Here is a 15154-nt window from a genome sequence, read left to right as displayed (position 1 = left end):
AAGTATTATGCTGTGCTCCCAGTATGTCAGGTCTACAATTACCTACCTATTATAGCATAGAAAGTCTGAAGAACAACAAGAGTAGGTGATTTGAGCACATTTATATAGCTAGCTAGCAGTGAAAGTATCTAATTTTCAAAAATTTCCTTGGGGGCATGCCCTCAGACCCCCATAAAATGCACGTGCTTCAAGTTTGCAGAGTGTGCGAATTGTGCAGCAACTCTTCCCTCAGGCAACACCATGTAAATTATTAGCAATTTCAATTTGACATCTACAATGGCCTGATCAACTAAACTTTCCTTCCTCTGGCACTGAGTACTGTAACATTATGCAGACCAGTAGTGCTGTATAGTGGGAATGATGAAGGTTTGGGCTTTTTGTCCAAAATTAACCAGTCCCACTTTTCCTTATTGACATTTTAGCAATATTTATTAGGCATGCAAAATTTAACCTTAAAATGCCAAACCCTTCTAACAAATTTCTGTAAAATTAAAAAAGAAAAGTTATTCAACTAAATGGCTTTACCAACTGCATGACTGACTGACTGTTTTAGTCACTATTAGATGTTGCTTTGGCACAATTTTCACCAACCAAAACAGCTAAACTGCATGAATTATGGACCTACCTTTCTCCTTGTTTCTGTCCTGTTCTTCTTTCTCCACTATGGCATAGGTGGTGTATAACAGTAAGACTTCATGACTTTAGTACATGCAGGCTATCACTGTAATTTTTGTAGCGGCTGGATTGAATGCAGAGGTACTTCTTCAATTAGAATACTGTACATGGGTGAAACATGGCTGAGAATAAAGTGGAATGGTCAAATCACCAGTTCACCATTCCAAAATTGATGCTTGAGATGTAGTCAACGATGCCTAACTTCTTCATAACTTTGAATGGGCCAGTATACTGCAGCTTGAAACTCCTGGTAAATCTGAGATAATACGTGACATTTGCCATTTTCCAACGGAAGAACTCAAGAGCAGCTGTACTGTAAGTCTGGCTTGTGTAATATAGGCATTGTAACCAGTGGTGTAAAGAAACGGCTTCTATTGCTGTAGCACAAATTACTCAAGATGTTTTCACAACTTCTTGATACCATGAAAATTTTAATAGCTAAAAACTTTTGTGTGTTGAAAGCTAACTACACTTCTCTGCTACTGGGATGTTTTACTATTATACAGCACTGTTGTTACAGATCTGTAGGAGCTTCCTTCATTGCAATTTTACACCAAGTGGTTGTTTCAAAGGTGCATCTATCCCATGTGCAAGTGAAGATTCCACTTCGCATGATACCACTCAAATGCAACTTCATCACTTGAGTGTGAGTATTTAAAAAATTTGCTAATCAAATTGTGTGGAACTCGTTTCGCTTGCGAGTTATTCATTCCAAACAAAACGGGATGAATACTCACGGGCAAAAAGGATGCCACACCTTTTAATTAGTGATTTTAAAATTGTTTGCACTCTTGTGAGATGGCGTTGTATTTAAGCGGTACTATAGCTGTGAGTAAGGGGTATGTTGCTACTTCTTAAGTTGCAATCTGACTTTCGTGTGTAACTTGTAGGGTCTGTGTGTTAGCACTGCATTTTAAAGAGTATGTGTGTATGTTGGAATTTCAATGGCTTCCAACATACCCCCAGTTTAAGGGCAAGAACAACTCTTGTGCACCAGTCAGTATGGCGCTCCACTTTGTTGATGACACTTTGTGTTTCCATTCTATCTAATTCTTCACTAACTTTGCATGGGCATCAATAGCAAATGCATACATCTTAGAGCAGTAAGCGCAAAATGTTTTGCACCATCTCTGAAGCTGATGTGACACTCTCCTGGCATGGCTCCTAAGCCTGTAAAAAGTTATGGATGCATAGCAATGAACTCTCAATCAGCTTCCACTATATTGAACTTGGAAACTAAATTGAGTACTTCTATTCCCAGTTGACCCAAAAGAAGTTGTTGGAGACCCTTCACAACAAATAATTATCTCCGTAGTTCCATGCTTCAGAGTACTGTAGTTGTAAACTGACCAGACACTTGTAGCTGATGCTGGTCTGGGCCACTAAGGAAGGAATCAGTGGTGAAAATAATTTCTGAAAGAGTACTCACATCTGCATCACATCGATCTCAATAGTAGAACCAGCAAACCATTAACTAAAAGAGTTACTTCTCATGGACTGGCTCAAAAAACTAATCACTAGGCTCTGTTCCTTGCGATCTAATTTCATAGCGATTGATAGTGTCCTTTTTGAGCATTCATGGCATACTTCTTCTCTGTCTCTGTGAAGGTATTTTGCCACTCCTGCAGTAAGATTGTTTATGGTTACGAGTCTGTGTGGTGGGAACTTGACTTGAGGAACATTTGTGCTCGAGTTGCTCATGTGTCTTCTTTGTGCACCTCTCCATGTCTCTGTCACCTCTCACAACATCCTGCTGGCTGCAGTCTGTCTGGCAGCTGCTGTTAGCATTAATTCAGGATTTACTTGTAATTTCATAGAGAGATTGTCATTTACTAAACCATAATTCTGTCAAGGATCATCTCATCTTGAAGGGTACCATAACTACAATGTTCTATGCACTGAAGAACTTAAGGTAATTATGCTTTTGCTTTTCTGTTGCTGTTTTTGATTTAACTTGGTCAAAGATTGAGATTCTGCATTAACAAAGTGCCCTTCCAACTCTCCTTTGGCAGTTTCGTAGGATTCCTTTTTGATGATTTAAAAATAACATAACAGTATGCTACAATGAAATACAATAACATGAACTAACTAACTCTATTTAACATTTCCGTCTTTGCACAATGTTCACCACCATGTTCATAAGTTTCAATAAGCACCTGTAATTGTAAGGTCAGTACAAGTCAATCTTTCTGTTGTTGTCACTTTGTAGGACTGTAACTCGGAAAAGTTTAACCATAGGAAGCAGAAAAATTGTATATGTAGATAACAATTTTAGAACTTTGTGTGGGTGAGATCAAAGGAAAATGTGTACTTTAAATTTCATAAAATACACTTTTAGAGCAAACAGTGCTTTATTGCCCACAAGGAGTGCTTTATTGCACCGCAAAGAGTACTTTATTGCAATAAAGCACTCTTTGTGGTGCAATAAAGAACAATTGCCCATGTGCTCTAGTGCAGGCTAATAGCCCGTAGCACTCACGCCAGTATGACTAATCACCCAAGCCGGTGAAGGCTGATGGCCCTCGCCATGCTGAGTGGTCAATCACCCCGGCCAATACGACTTCTACCACTGGAGTGCATTTGTGCTTTTATAGACATACCTAAATGCTTCGATGAAGGGTGGGAGATGGTAACGTTACTGTTACGTTTGTTAATGTAAACGGACAGTCCCGGAGATATCACGGAAATACTTCACCATGAGTCACAATAGAATCGATTGTGGGCTTTGACCAAAGTCTGCCAAAATACATGATGAATGTCTACCATGCCAAACTATGGTGAACTATGCATGAGTTACTTTGTTAAACTAGTTTGGGTGCATTCAGGCTACCAATAATTCATGCAACATGTGTTAATTACGAGTCCTACTGTATAGTGAAGCTACACGACTAGAAAGTTCCATAAATCATTTAAAGCATTGTCGCAAGTGCTATATGAAAATAAAGCACAAAACACATGGCCTTGATCCTAATAAAGCACTCGGCAAAACTCGTGGGACTGCTTTAACATATACAAAATGCACTAACTATCAAACAGTACTGTAGTACCGTTTATGTAGGGATCCAGGTAAAAATTTTGTGTGCCACCCAAAATTCCGCCTTTGAAAATCATCCTAGAGACATCTTATGAGATGAAAATCACCTCTACGGAACAGTACTAGTCCATAATAATAGTAATATCATTAAATATAATAAAACACATACAGGTGGCTGGTATAGAATTTTTAAAAATTGACAAAGCTCGAATTTTAGACTTACTGCCTGACTACCTGACTGACTGACTGCAGTCGCAAGCCTAGAGGCCAAATGAAGCAGCGCACGGCTACCATTTTACGCCACAATAACAAACTCACCAGTGGGATGTGCATTTTGGGGTTCTGATGAGTGCAGGCCCTCTGTGCCTTGTCTTTTCTTTTATCTTCAATCAGGCTGCTTGTCTTCTTCATCCAATGAAACCATATTGAGGCGTTAATTTTCCATATCAACACTTTCGTTAAGCAGCATAATAGAGGCCACAAGATCATTTAAGGCGCTTAGACTACGCTACTGTACAGAGGTACCGGTACTAGATAGCTACCTGTATCTTCATGATTGGTCACAAGATCACGCCTATTCTTTATTCTACGCAGTATCGATCTATTGATTGAAACCACGATGACCACACCCAATTTACACTATAACAGAATAGCTAGTCATTGACTGCACCTTCAAGTTGGTAAGCTGACTTGCGATACTCTAATAATTGATCGAAACCACAATGACCATGCCCCTTTTTGGGCAAGCGCACATCTTTGCAGGCTAGCTGACTCGAGATGCAGTCACCCTAATAGAACAGTCACATGTTTATGGCTAGCTGTATGTTTTAACAAAAAACTAAAAAAACTATTACATTAAACATTATAAATTTAAAAATGAAGTAGGAATCCAATTGATAAAAAAGTAGTGAAACAAGAGATGAATGATGGTAGCTATTACAGCATAGCTCAGTGGGAAATCCCTACTTTGGCATTGTATAGCAATTATTTTGTGTTCAATGTTGAAGTAGGGATTTCCCACCGAGCTATGCTGTAATAGCTACCATCATTCATCTCTTGTTTCACAACTTTTTTATCGCTTGGATCCCTACTTCATTTTTAAATTTATAATTTTTTATTATATTGAGTATTTGCAGCAGACATACTATATGTCGACACAAAATTCATTCATCGGGTTATTTGGGGAAGGTGGAATAACCTCTCTAGATTCTAACTACAGTACAGCTCACAGGTAATGTCACGAGTATACACATGCGAGTAATGCTTGTGTCTTCTCGCAGGATAGTTTTTGCAATGCACTGTACAAGACCTGTGCAACGTTGCGTGGATAAGCACTAGCTATGTGAGAAACTCACCACTCATGAGAACACTCGCCACTGAGTATAGTAACTTCATACAATACTAAACATTTGTGACTGGATCTGGATCTGCAAGAATCCCATATGTTCATGCACACCTACGGTAGCTAGCTTATTTTACAGTTGAATGCAATAAACACAGGGCCTGCTCTACATAACGCAATGGGTAAGTGGAGTATTTACAAAATCAAAAAATTCCATAAATTTTAAAGCACTTGTTTCACAATGAAGGAAATTGAATACACCACAAACCTTGGTAGCATTGTGATCCCCAAAGCAAGAAGAGTTCCAAATTTTTTGCTTCGTGTCAGTACTCCTAAGGAGACGGAAGATATGAGCATTAGTCTGCCTTGAGTTGGATGAGCGGTTCACTATTGCTTTATTTCTCACATTTTCGCCTTCGCCGATTTGCCCTGGTCATAGGAAAGACCTAGAAGACAAAACTTACCCAGCAATGGATTTGCTTGTTCATGGTGAATCCGATGGTGCAACTTTCATCTTGGTAGAGCACTGCATTTGTAAGTTATGATTATTTTATTAAGCACCTGTATTATATTGTCGATGTACAAATCAATTTTTGATGTTGCCACTTCGTAGCGCTGTAACTTCGAAAGTTCTTGGCTTCTAGAGCTAAAACTTCGGTTGATCATTAGGTGAGTCCAGTTATCTCATCTTGCATGACGCTCTAGTGTGAAGTTTGCTATCGTGGATCATTACTGTAGCCTTGCTGTATCCACGCGGGTCACTCGAGCGCACCTCACGTGCATCATGTGTGTACATGTGACGTTACCTGTGAGCTGTACTGTATAACTAATGTATCTGTAGCGAAGTATAACAGTAAGTCATGAACAAACCAGCTGCTGTTCTTCATTGCTTGTCATATTAGCTGTATATGACCTGATTTACCATTAAATGACAAATCCATTGTCATTTATTGCAAGTCAGTAGAATCAACTGGCAATGAGGTATGGATGATTTGTTTGCATTACATAAAATTTAACACTTTCATGATAAGCTAAATCCCTAAGTATCACTTTTAATTTTTAATGCATATTTCATTGTGACATTTCCTGTTTATGTGGTTTCACTGTCTGTAATTCATGTGGTAAAAATCATTACCCTGATTATCCCTCAGGTGTAAGCAATTAATTTTGGAGATTTTATTAAAAAATATAGACACTGCTTTTTTAAACACTAGTCTAACTAATGTCAGTGGTCAAAAAGTTTAACTTACATCTGTAGCTTAGGCTGGCATTTTAGTAAACTAAGTAAAGCATTAATACTATGTTTCACAGCAAAAATAGTGTTCCAATACTACATATTCTGACCCCGTCTTTATTCAGTATTGGAACAACTATTTTTAAAAACTCCCTATAACAAGACAAAACGAACCTCAAATCTATAAATGACTCTAATGTTATTTACTATTTGGGGCTGTGGTCTATTTTTGTTTGAGTCAAGGTAGAATTTTTGGACTATTAGTTCCAACACCATAACATAGACGGAATAAATACAGTCAGTATTTGTGTATGAATTATGCTGTGTTTGTTGTTGTTCGCATTTCCCCAATACATATTCTTGGACTTATGTATTCTCTGACCTTTTGTAATCAGATTGATCATGTTTCTTCGATCTTTGATCTGATGCTAATTGAGCAAGGTGTACATTAGATGCACTGGGTTCCAAGTATTCTGCAACGATTGGATGAGGCTGACATAAACTCTTTCTTGGATGTTTATTTCTGAACCTACAGACACATTAATATGGTGTACATTATATAAGATATGTACCTGAACAGTCGTACATAAGCTTAAGTTACAACTACAACATCACAATTGAAATAATCATTGACACAAGTCCTAAATCAAGTATAAAAATAGATATTCTATAGCTACAGGCTAATCTTCCAGTAATGTTTCTGACTTGCATGTAGCTTCCTATGCTGTATATTTTATTATAACACTTTTGAAAAATCATATCAACACTTTATCATTATTATTACCCAAGCAATGACTATATAACACTGAAATTATAAAAATTGTATGACAACTATTTCCTGTACGATATCTACCACACAGTCTAGTAAGATGTTGGTATGAGTTCCAAGAAAGTTGTAAAAAACAAGAGTATAAAAGGCCAGTTACACAACAGGATTCAAAAACCATATTAGGACATAAGTTAGTTGCAAGTACTGTCTATTATAGTACTTTCAGGATATCTTAGGAAGTGATGGTTCCCTTCTGCTTTATAATCGTAACTAAAAAGATAAGGTTTGTGCCTGTACATCCATAAAGAAATTATACATATAAATTTAGCTATGTCTAGTTATTATGCAAAATCAAATGGATTTTATCCATAATGATGTCACAAGCACAAGATGGCCATGTTATTTAGGGGACCAATGTACAGGTACCTATAGTGAAATTATTTTATTTTGATAGATCATATTTCACTCATGAAGCACAATACCAATCAATAGCCAACAGGCATGGGCATAAAGTAACAGAGTTATAAAACTATTGCAAATGAAAGTTATCTTGAAAATTATCCAGCATGCTATACAAATCGTTCATTGTATTGTTCCATAACCATACTGTACCTACTGCTTAGAGCTCGATATCTCCTTCCCTAGCTGAAATATGATTGACCAAAACAATTTCTCTATAGGTTCCTGTACATTAGTCCCACAAATAACACAGCCATCTTGTGCTTGTGACGTCATTGTGGATAAAATCCATAAACAGTATCATAATGTCTGTCCAGCAGGATTTTAAATTCATTTTTCAGAAGAAAAATCAACAATAGATTGAGGTAGTGAATTCCAATCATTGATTACTCTGTTACTATAATATATGTAATTAGATGTTGTGTATGAGTTGCTATGACACTTTAATAATTTCTTTGTGTGACAAATCCAAATTTTGATTTTTTTTCTTCGTTTTTGTTTTTCGTCTTTTTGCACACTCTGCAAAAATTGCTATAAAACACAAACACATAATCTGATCGCCTTGAAATTTAGTACACATAAAGGGAGTCCATCAAATTGGTGCAAATCCGATGAATGGCTCAGGATTTATGACCAATTGTTCGTGTAAAATAAGATCGATTTGTTGTCACACCTACAGGGTAAACCGCTTCATGGAATGAGTTGAAAATCGGTTTGTGGATAGATCAAACATTTTTAGGAATGCCTTTGTGGTGGTTTGAAAGTAATCAAAATAAAGATCAAGGAGATACGACTCGAAATCGAAGGTGTGTAACAACTGCACGATCGAGATACGTGAATAACAATGCCAATAATTTTCACGCTTATTTTTTTATTCCATAATTATATAAGCATGGCAAATGGCTTATATAATTATGGAATAATTCTGGTTGCATTTTTGATTTCGAGTGTGTAGGAAGCTCCCCTTTAGACATTGTTATATTCAACAATTGGGCAGAATAACTTCACTATGATGTTGTCAAGACACGTGATAGTGCGTTGTGTGGCCCAAGAAGCTGGTGTGCCACACCGTGGGTACATTGACAGGAAGAAAGAAAATGTCATTCTCACACCTTTGTATCTCGGTGATACCTTATCCGATTGAAACCACACTTGCTGCATAGTTGCCTGCCAGCTAGGGGAGTCCACATTCCAAATTTGAAGGAAATCTCCACCGCCATTTCTGAGATATGAACGGCCAAATTTTGATTTTTTTTCTTCGTTTTTATTTTTCGTCTTTTTGCACACTCTGCAAAAATTGCTATAAAACACAAACACATAATCTGATCGCCTTGAAATTTAGTACACATAAAGGGAGTCCATCAAATTGGTGCAAATCCGATGAATGGCTCAGGATTTATGACCAATTGTTCGTGTAAAATAAGATCGATTTGTTGTCACACCTACAGGGTAAACCGCTTCATGGAATGAGTTGAAAATCGGTTTGTGGATAGATCAAACATTTTTAGGAATGCCTTTGTGGTGGTTTGAAAGTAATCAAAATAAAGATCAAGGAGATACGACTTGAAATCGAAGGTGTGTAACAACTGCACGATCGAGATACGTGAATAACAATGCCAATAATTTTCACGCTTATTTTTTTCCTTCTATTGTACTTAATTATATTTGTAAGCCGTGAAGTAAAAACATTTTACAAGAAAAATGTCTAGAGCTGCTAATAAACACATACAACACTGGACTACTAAAGCAACCTGCCTCTAAACATTGCAAAGGCGCACTTAATCCACCTCATTATAGTGACCACATCAAGTAGGTCCCAAGATATCATGACCCATACTTTATAACTGTAGTATACACCAGCATAAAAAGTAGTCGACACCTTTTTTGTCAACTTTTTCCTTGGATATCTCTGTGCATGTATAGTCTTAGCTTTGCATATTATGTATTTAAAATTATAATGATGTTTAAGTAGTTAAACATAGTTAATGTTACACGCAGCACAACAACTCTGATCAAACCTGGCAATGACGTGGGGCGTTATCAGGAATATCGGAGGTGCATCAATAAGAGTAACGCATGTGCAGTAATACACACCGCCATGTGTTGTAATCAAAAGAAGTTAACCGTCAGAATGGACCGCCGTACGAACAAAACCTTGAAGAAGAAACCGCCCCCCGCTTCGTCCCGCAGTGGTGCTACTACCAGAGCCAGATCTGCCGCCAGCGGTCAGCCATTGCCTGTCACTAACACCTCACCAACAGGAACAGCCTCCAGAAAGCGAGGAAATCAGACAACCAACAAATCAACAGCCGCCAAGCGTTCTCGCCTAACAAAGAAAGACATCCCAAAGATCGTGAAGATAGTCATGGACGCCTTCGGTGAATCTGATACCGACTCAGACGATGGAGTGGAAATACCAACCGTGGATGAAGCGGAAGAGGAGCTAGTCTCACAGGAACAAAGGAACAGCAGGATAGGTAGGGAATATTGTATGCTACATGCACTGCATGCACTAATTACTAAATATAGCACTGACACACCTCTACCAAATACAATACTGTATGGCACCACCATGTTATACTTAACTTGTCTACCCCCCCTTCTTAACACTTATTTGTGACACACACCGATCTTCTACTTCTTCCTTAGCAATAAACCAGATTCCAAAAGGGGATCAGCTTCGCCACGTCAACCAACTAACGGAGACTGCCCAAAAGCAATTAAGCAAACCAACCAACTCTGCCACTAAGTCGAGAGCACCAACAGCCACCACTACACCACCTTTGTACATTGGGGGAGGATTGCCACCCATCCCAGGAAAACTAGTTCGCCGTATTCAGGATGGCCATTTCATAGATATGACTGAACTACTACCCGATAACCTCGAGGCAGCAAATGCCACAGATGATGACCAATCCAAGGCCGCCAGCCGCAAACACCAAGATGTTACCCATATCATGGACTGGATCCAATGCTTTAGCACTTACATTGCAGTAGTATCCGTGGCAAACCCGAACGGGTTTTAGACCTCATAGCATACTTGAATTTAATAATCAATAGTGAAAGGGGCTTTGAGGATCTTGATTAGGCTTCATACGACCACCAATTTAGGCAAAAAGGCTTCAACAACCTCAACAATACAATGGGGCGTCATGGAAGATACCCTATGGAATTTGTCACACTCTAACAGTGGCACCAGATTATCCAGCCTGAGGTCACATTCATCTGCCTCTTCAATCAAGAAAGTACCTATATGCCTGGAATGGAACGAATACCCCTCGGAAGGATGCCCCCACCATAACTGCCGTTATGAGCATGTTTGTTATCGTAGCATCAACATCCCCTCCATCACTGACAACCGCCACAAGGCCATCCGTTGTCCCAACAAAGAAAGGAAGCCACTAAAGCAATCAAGACAATAGCTTGGGCAATACATGTCCTCAAAGAAAAGAGAACTTGTTGCACTTAACACTAAAACCCTGCACATACTATAGTAGCTCACAGTGCAGCTTCAAGTTTGTACACATTTCACACCTTTGATCAATCACTTATTAAAAAAAAATTATTTTAAAAATTGAAAACACGTAGATATACATTGAGACTAATAAGGGTAGTATTTGCATTATGAGTGATGCAACTTATTTTCTTTAATTGCAGCCCCAATAACTGATAATGGACCACACCCCCTGTCTTACAGTTACTCCACTTGGACATTGGAATGGATATCCTACATGGCAGATGCTTCATACCAAGTTTTGGTTCCTTCCAACGCGACAGCTATCACGACTCCTTTACACCCCTACAGATGGCATGGATTGTTGAGCACATACCCTGACCAACCCCTGGTAAACATTTTTATCACCGGTCTTATAAATGGCTTCATAGTTGGCTTCAACAAACCCTTATCTCAGCTCCGATCAGCTCATAAGAACCTAATTGGAGCTCTCCAACACCCCCAGGTGGTGGATGATTACCTCAAAGCAGAGATCGCTGAACATCGTGTTGTTGGCCCCTTCCACAAGAAAAGACATCCCGGCCGCACATGTCAGCCGTTTTAGTGTCATCCCGAAGAACCACACACCAAACTAATGGAGGCTGATCGTCGATCTATCACATCCACCAAAGTTCAGTGTCAATGACGGAATCCCTAAGGAGTTGTGCAGTCTCACCTACATCTCAGTGGATACAGCAATTGACCACATAACTAAGCTGGGTTCTGGGGCTCTGCTAGCCAAGATGGATATCAAGAGCGCTTTCCGTTTACTGCCAGTGCACCCAGCTGACCGCCACCTGCTAGAAATGGAGTGGAACGGGGGAATTTACATAGACACCTACCTCCCATTTGGTCTCAGGTCAGCTCCCAAGCTGTTCAACATTCTGGCTGACCTATTCTCATGGTTACTGGATCAGCAGGGAGCATCCCCCACCATTCACTATTTGGATGACTTCCTCACGATGGAACCTGCTGGCAACCCCACATGCTTCAACAACTTGAACAAAATGATAGACATAGCCGAGTACCTGGGAATCCCCTTGGTCATGGAAAAACTGGAAGGACCATCTTATTGCCTCACCTTCCTCGGCATTGTTCTTGACACGCAAAAGATGCAAGCAAGACTGCCTGATGACAAATTGATGTGCATAAAGTGCCAACTCTCCACATGGTTACACCGAAAGAAGGCAACAAAGAGGGAGATACTTTCATTGGTTGGGTTACTCCAACATGCCAGCAAAGTAGTAAGACCAGGCCGAACATTTGTGGCTAGAATGTACAGCACTGCTGCAAAAATAAAGAATATGCAGCATTTCTCTCGCTTGAACAGGAACTTACGGTCGGACCTCCACTGGTGGAACACTTTCATTAACAGCTGGAATGGTGTCAGCTTCCTCCGCCCAGCCAATCCCACCTTTCAGAATCATATTTTTACTGACGCATCTGGCTCATGGGGCTTCGGAGCTGTTTTTGCCAGCCATTGGTTCCAACTACCATGGTCATCAGAATGGTCCACTATTACCATCATGGCAAAGGAACTAGTGCCTATAGTGGTTAGCTGTGCGGTTTGGGGACCACTGCTTCAACACAAAAACACCGAGTTTCACTGTGACAACCAGGGGCTGGTGGCAGCTATTAATAAAGGCTCGTCGAGGGATAAAATAGTGATGCACCTCATCAGGTGTTTGTGGTTCTTCACAGCAGTGTTCGACATTCACATCACAGCAGCCCACATAGCCGGAATATCTAATAAAGATGCTAACATGCTGTCAAGAAACCAGGCTTCGAAATTCTTAGAAGCCCACCCGCACATGCCAGCCATACCAACACTGCTGCCACCATCTATCCTGCGCCTTGTGTCTCCATCAAGGTTGGACTGGACATCCAGAAGTTTCAGAAGACTCTTCAGGAGGACCTACTCAGACGTTCAAAAACACTATTCATCTATTCAAACCAAACCAGACACTCAATAATGTTACACTCTTGTACATTTGACAAAATAATTTATGTTAAGTACTTCATTTCATGTAGTTAATGCATATTACCATGCCAAACAACCAATAAGCAGTATACATGTAATATATACTTCAATACAAAAAAAAAACACCATTATATATCCGTCCACACGCAGCGTCTCCCCCATGGTGGCACGGACCAAGGTCACAGAAGCAGCTGGACGTCACTGACCTTGAACACAAGGCAGCAGAATTTCTTACTAGTGGCCTAGCCCTCAACACCAGAACCACCTACACAGCTGGTCAGCAAAGATTTGCTAACTTCTGCCAGGCCATCAATATTGCTCCAATCCCAGCCTCCGAAAAGTCACTTTTACTATTCACCACACACCTGGCAGCTTCCAATATTGCCCACGCCACCATCAAAGTATACATCTCTGCCATCCGGCACATGCATGTGACAGCAGGACTACATGAAGCATGTAATACTCAACTCACTCCTTGGCTTCAACTGATGCTGAAAGGTATTCATAGGAGCCAAGCTACCTCCCACCCTCAAAGAATCCGTCTACCCATCACCTTGGAGATAATGCAATCTATCAATGACTTATTAATACAAGAACCATATTCATATGATAACATTCTGGTATGGGCAGCCTGCTGCCTGGCATTCTTTGGCTTCCTCAGAGTGAGTGAATTCACTGTGCCCAATGATGCTAGCTATGATAGTACATGTCACCTCTCTGCCGAGGACATCTCAGTAGACAATTGTGATGACCCACAGCTCCTCTGTCTCAAAATAAAACAGTTAAAAACGGACCCTTTCCGAAAGGGGGTTGACATTTATCTTGGTGCAACAGACGCAACACTCTGCCCCATTAAAGCCATACCACCTTTCCTTGCAATAAGACCTGATCATCTTAACAGCCCCCTCTTCATCTTCAAGGATGGCAGCACCCTGACCCGCCAGCGTTTCAGCAACATCCTGAACAGTTTACTCTCTAGACTTGGTTTTGACAGCACTCAGTACAACACCCACAGTTTCCGAATTGGGGCAGCTACTACTGCTAAGCAAGCGAATATTCCAGACACATCCATTCAAATGCTGGGAAGATGGAAGAGTAATGCCTACCAGACATACATTAAAACTCCCCCACAGGAGCTTGCTTGCTTCTCAAAATATCTAACTTCAAGCTACCAATGGCAAGACTGCCGAAAGCCGTAAGGACAAACTTCCACTATAGTAGCAATCACAGGCACATAGCTATTTTATGCATACTGTTTATTATCTCTCTCTATACTTTAATATAATGCCCACTCTATATGAGTCCTGGTGACAGAAGCGCATGGTGGTGTACAGGCCTAGCTGTTTTTGTCATAAGCACAAGATTTAATGTTTGGGTGGAAAGCTTACTAAAGTAGTAATCTTTCTATAGCATCAAGTATCAGGAATCAGTGGCAGGGAGCTTCCCTCACCCCTGATCCCTCTGCTCTCACCCAAACAAATAACACTAAGCTAGCATGTTTGCCCCTCAAACTTTCCAAAGTTAACAGGTTTTCCCATGCAGCTGTCGAGGTCCTGTATACCAACCAAACCCCCCCCCCCCCCCTTTAATCATCAGATTAAAAGCGGGCCACAACATCAGGGTGAGAATATCCAGGACCTGGGTTGACAGGCAGATGTACAGGTGAGAGTCAAACATTAAATGTCAATTGGCCTTACTTACTAGTCCAATAAAAGTAATACTGAAATTGTATAGGGTATAAAGGTAGTGTTAAGAATAAGAAATATTTAACGTTTCATAGTACTGCTTGGCATTTAGACTACAATGTGATAGCCATGTCTACATGTGGCAAATTTGTACAGTAGAGAGAAAAGGCAGCTGTAGGTGAAGAGGATTCAGTTATTTAGAATTCTCCATAAACCAATCAAGTGCAAATGTGATATTAGCTGATTGTTACTTATACAAGTAGAAGGAAAAGTTAGGAATTTTATGTTGGATTAGGGATCAAAGAACAAAAAAAGCACGACACAGCCAGAGGGAAGCCGTATTGTACTATCGCAAATCAACACCTTGCATTGTCAGCGAAAAGAACTGAAACGCAAAGGAGGACAAAAGTAAGTAAATGATACGTGCATTGTATGTACTGCGGTTGGAAAAAGGCGACATCAAACAGTGAAAAAATCAAGCC

At 40.0% G+C, this 15154-nt stretch overlaps 1 protein-coding gene across 2 annotated transcripts in view; it reads right to left on the bottom strand.

Annotated features, from left to right (window-relative positions):
* The window catches only part of LOC136258875 (golgin subfamily A member 6-like protein 7), a 66084-nt gene that overhangs the window by 41107 nt on the left and 9823 nt on the right, over positions 1-15154 (bottom strand). For both annotated transcript variants that reach the window (XR_010703059.1, XM_066052251.1), the window contains exon 3: positions 6668-6814. Coding sequence is in view for 1 of the 2 variants with exons in the window: in XM_066052251.1 (XP_065908323.1) it covers positions 6668-6814 (147 nt within the window). In the remaining variant the exon portion in view is untranslated. The remainder of the gene's footprint in view (positions 1-6667; positions 6815-15154) is intronic.

This window comes from Dysidea avara, chromosome 1 (genome assembly GCF_963678975.1).
Source record: "Dysidea avara chromosome 1, odDysAvar1.4, whole genome shotgun sequence".
NCBI lineage: Eukaryota > Metazoa > Porifera > Demospongiae > Dictyoceratida > Dysideidae > Dysidea > Dysidea avara.
Note: the sequence above shows the minus strand (reverse complement) of the source record. Positions and strands in the feature narration are given on the sequence as shown.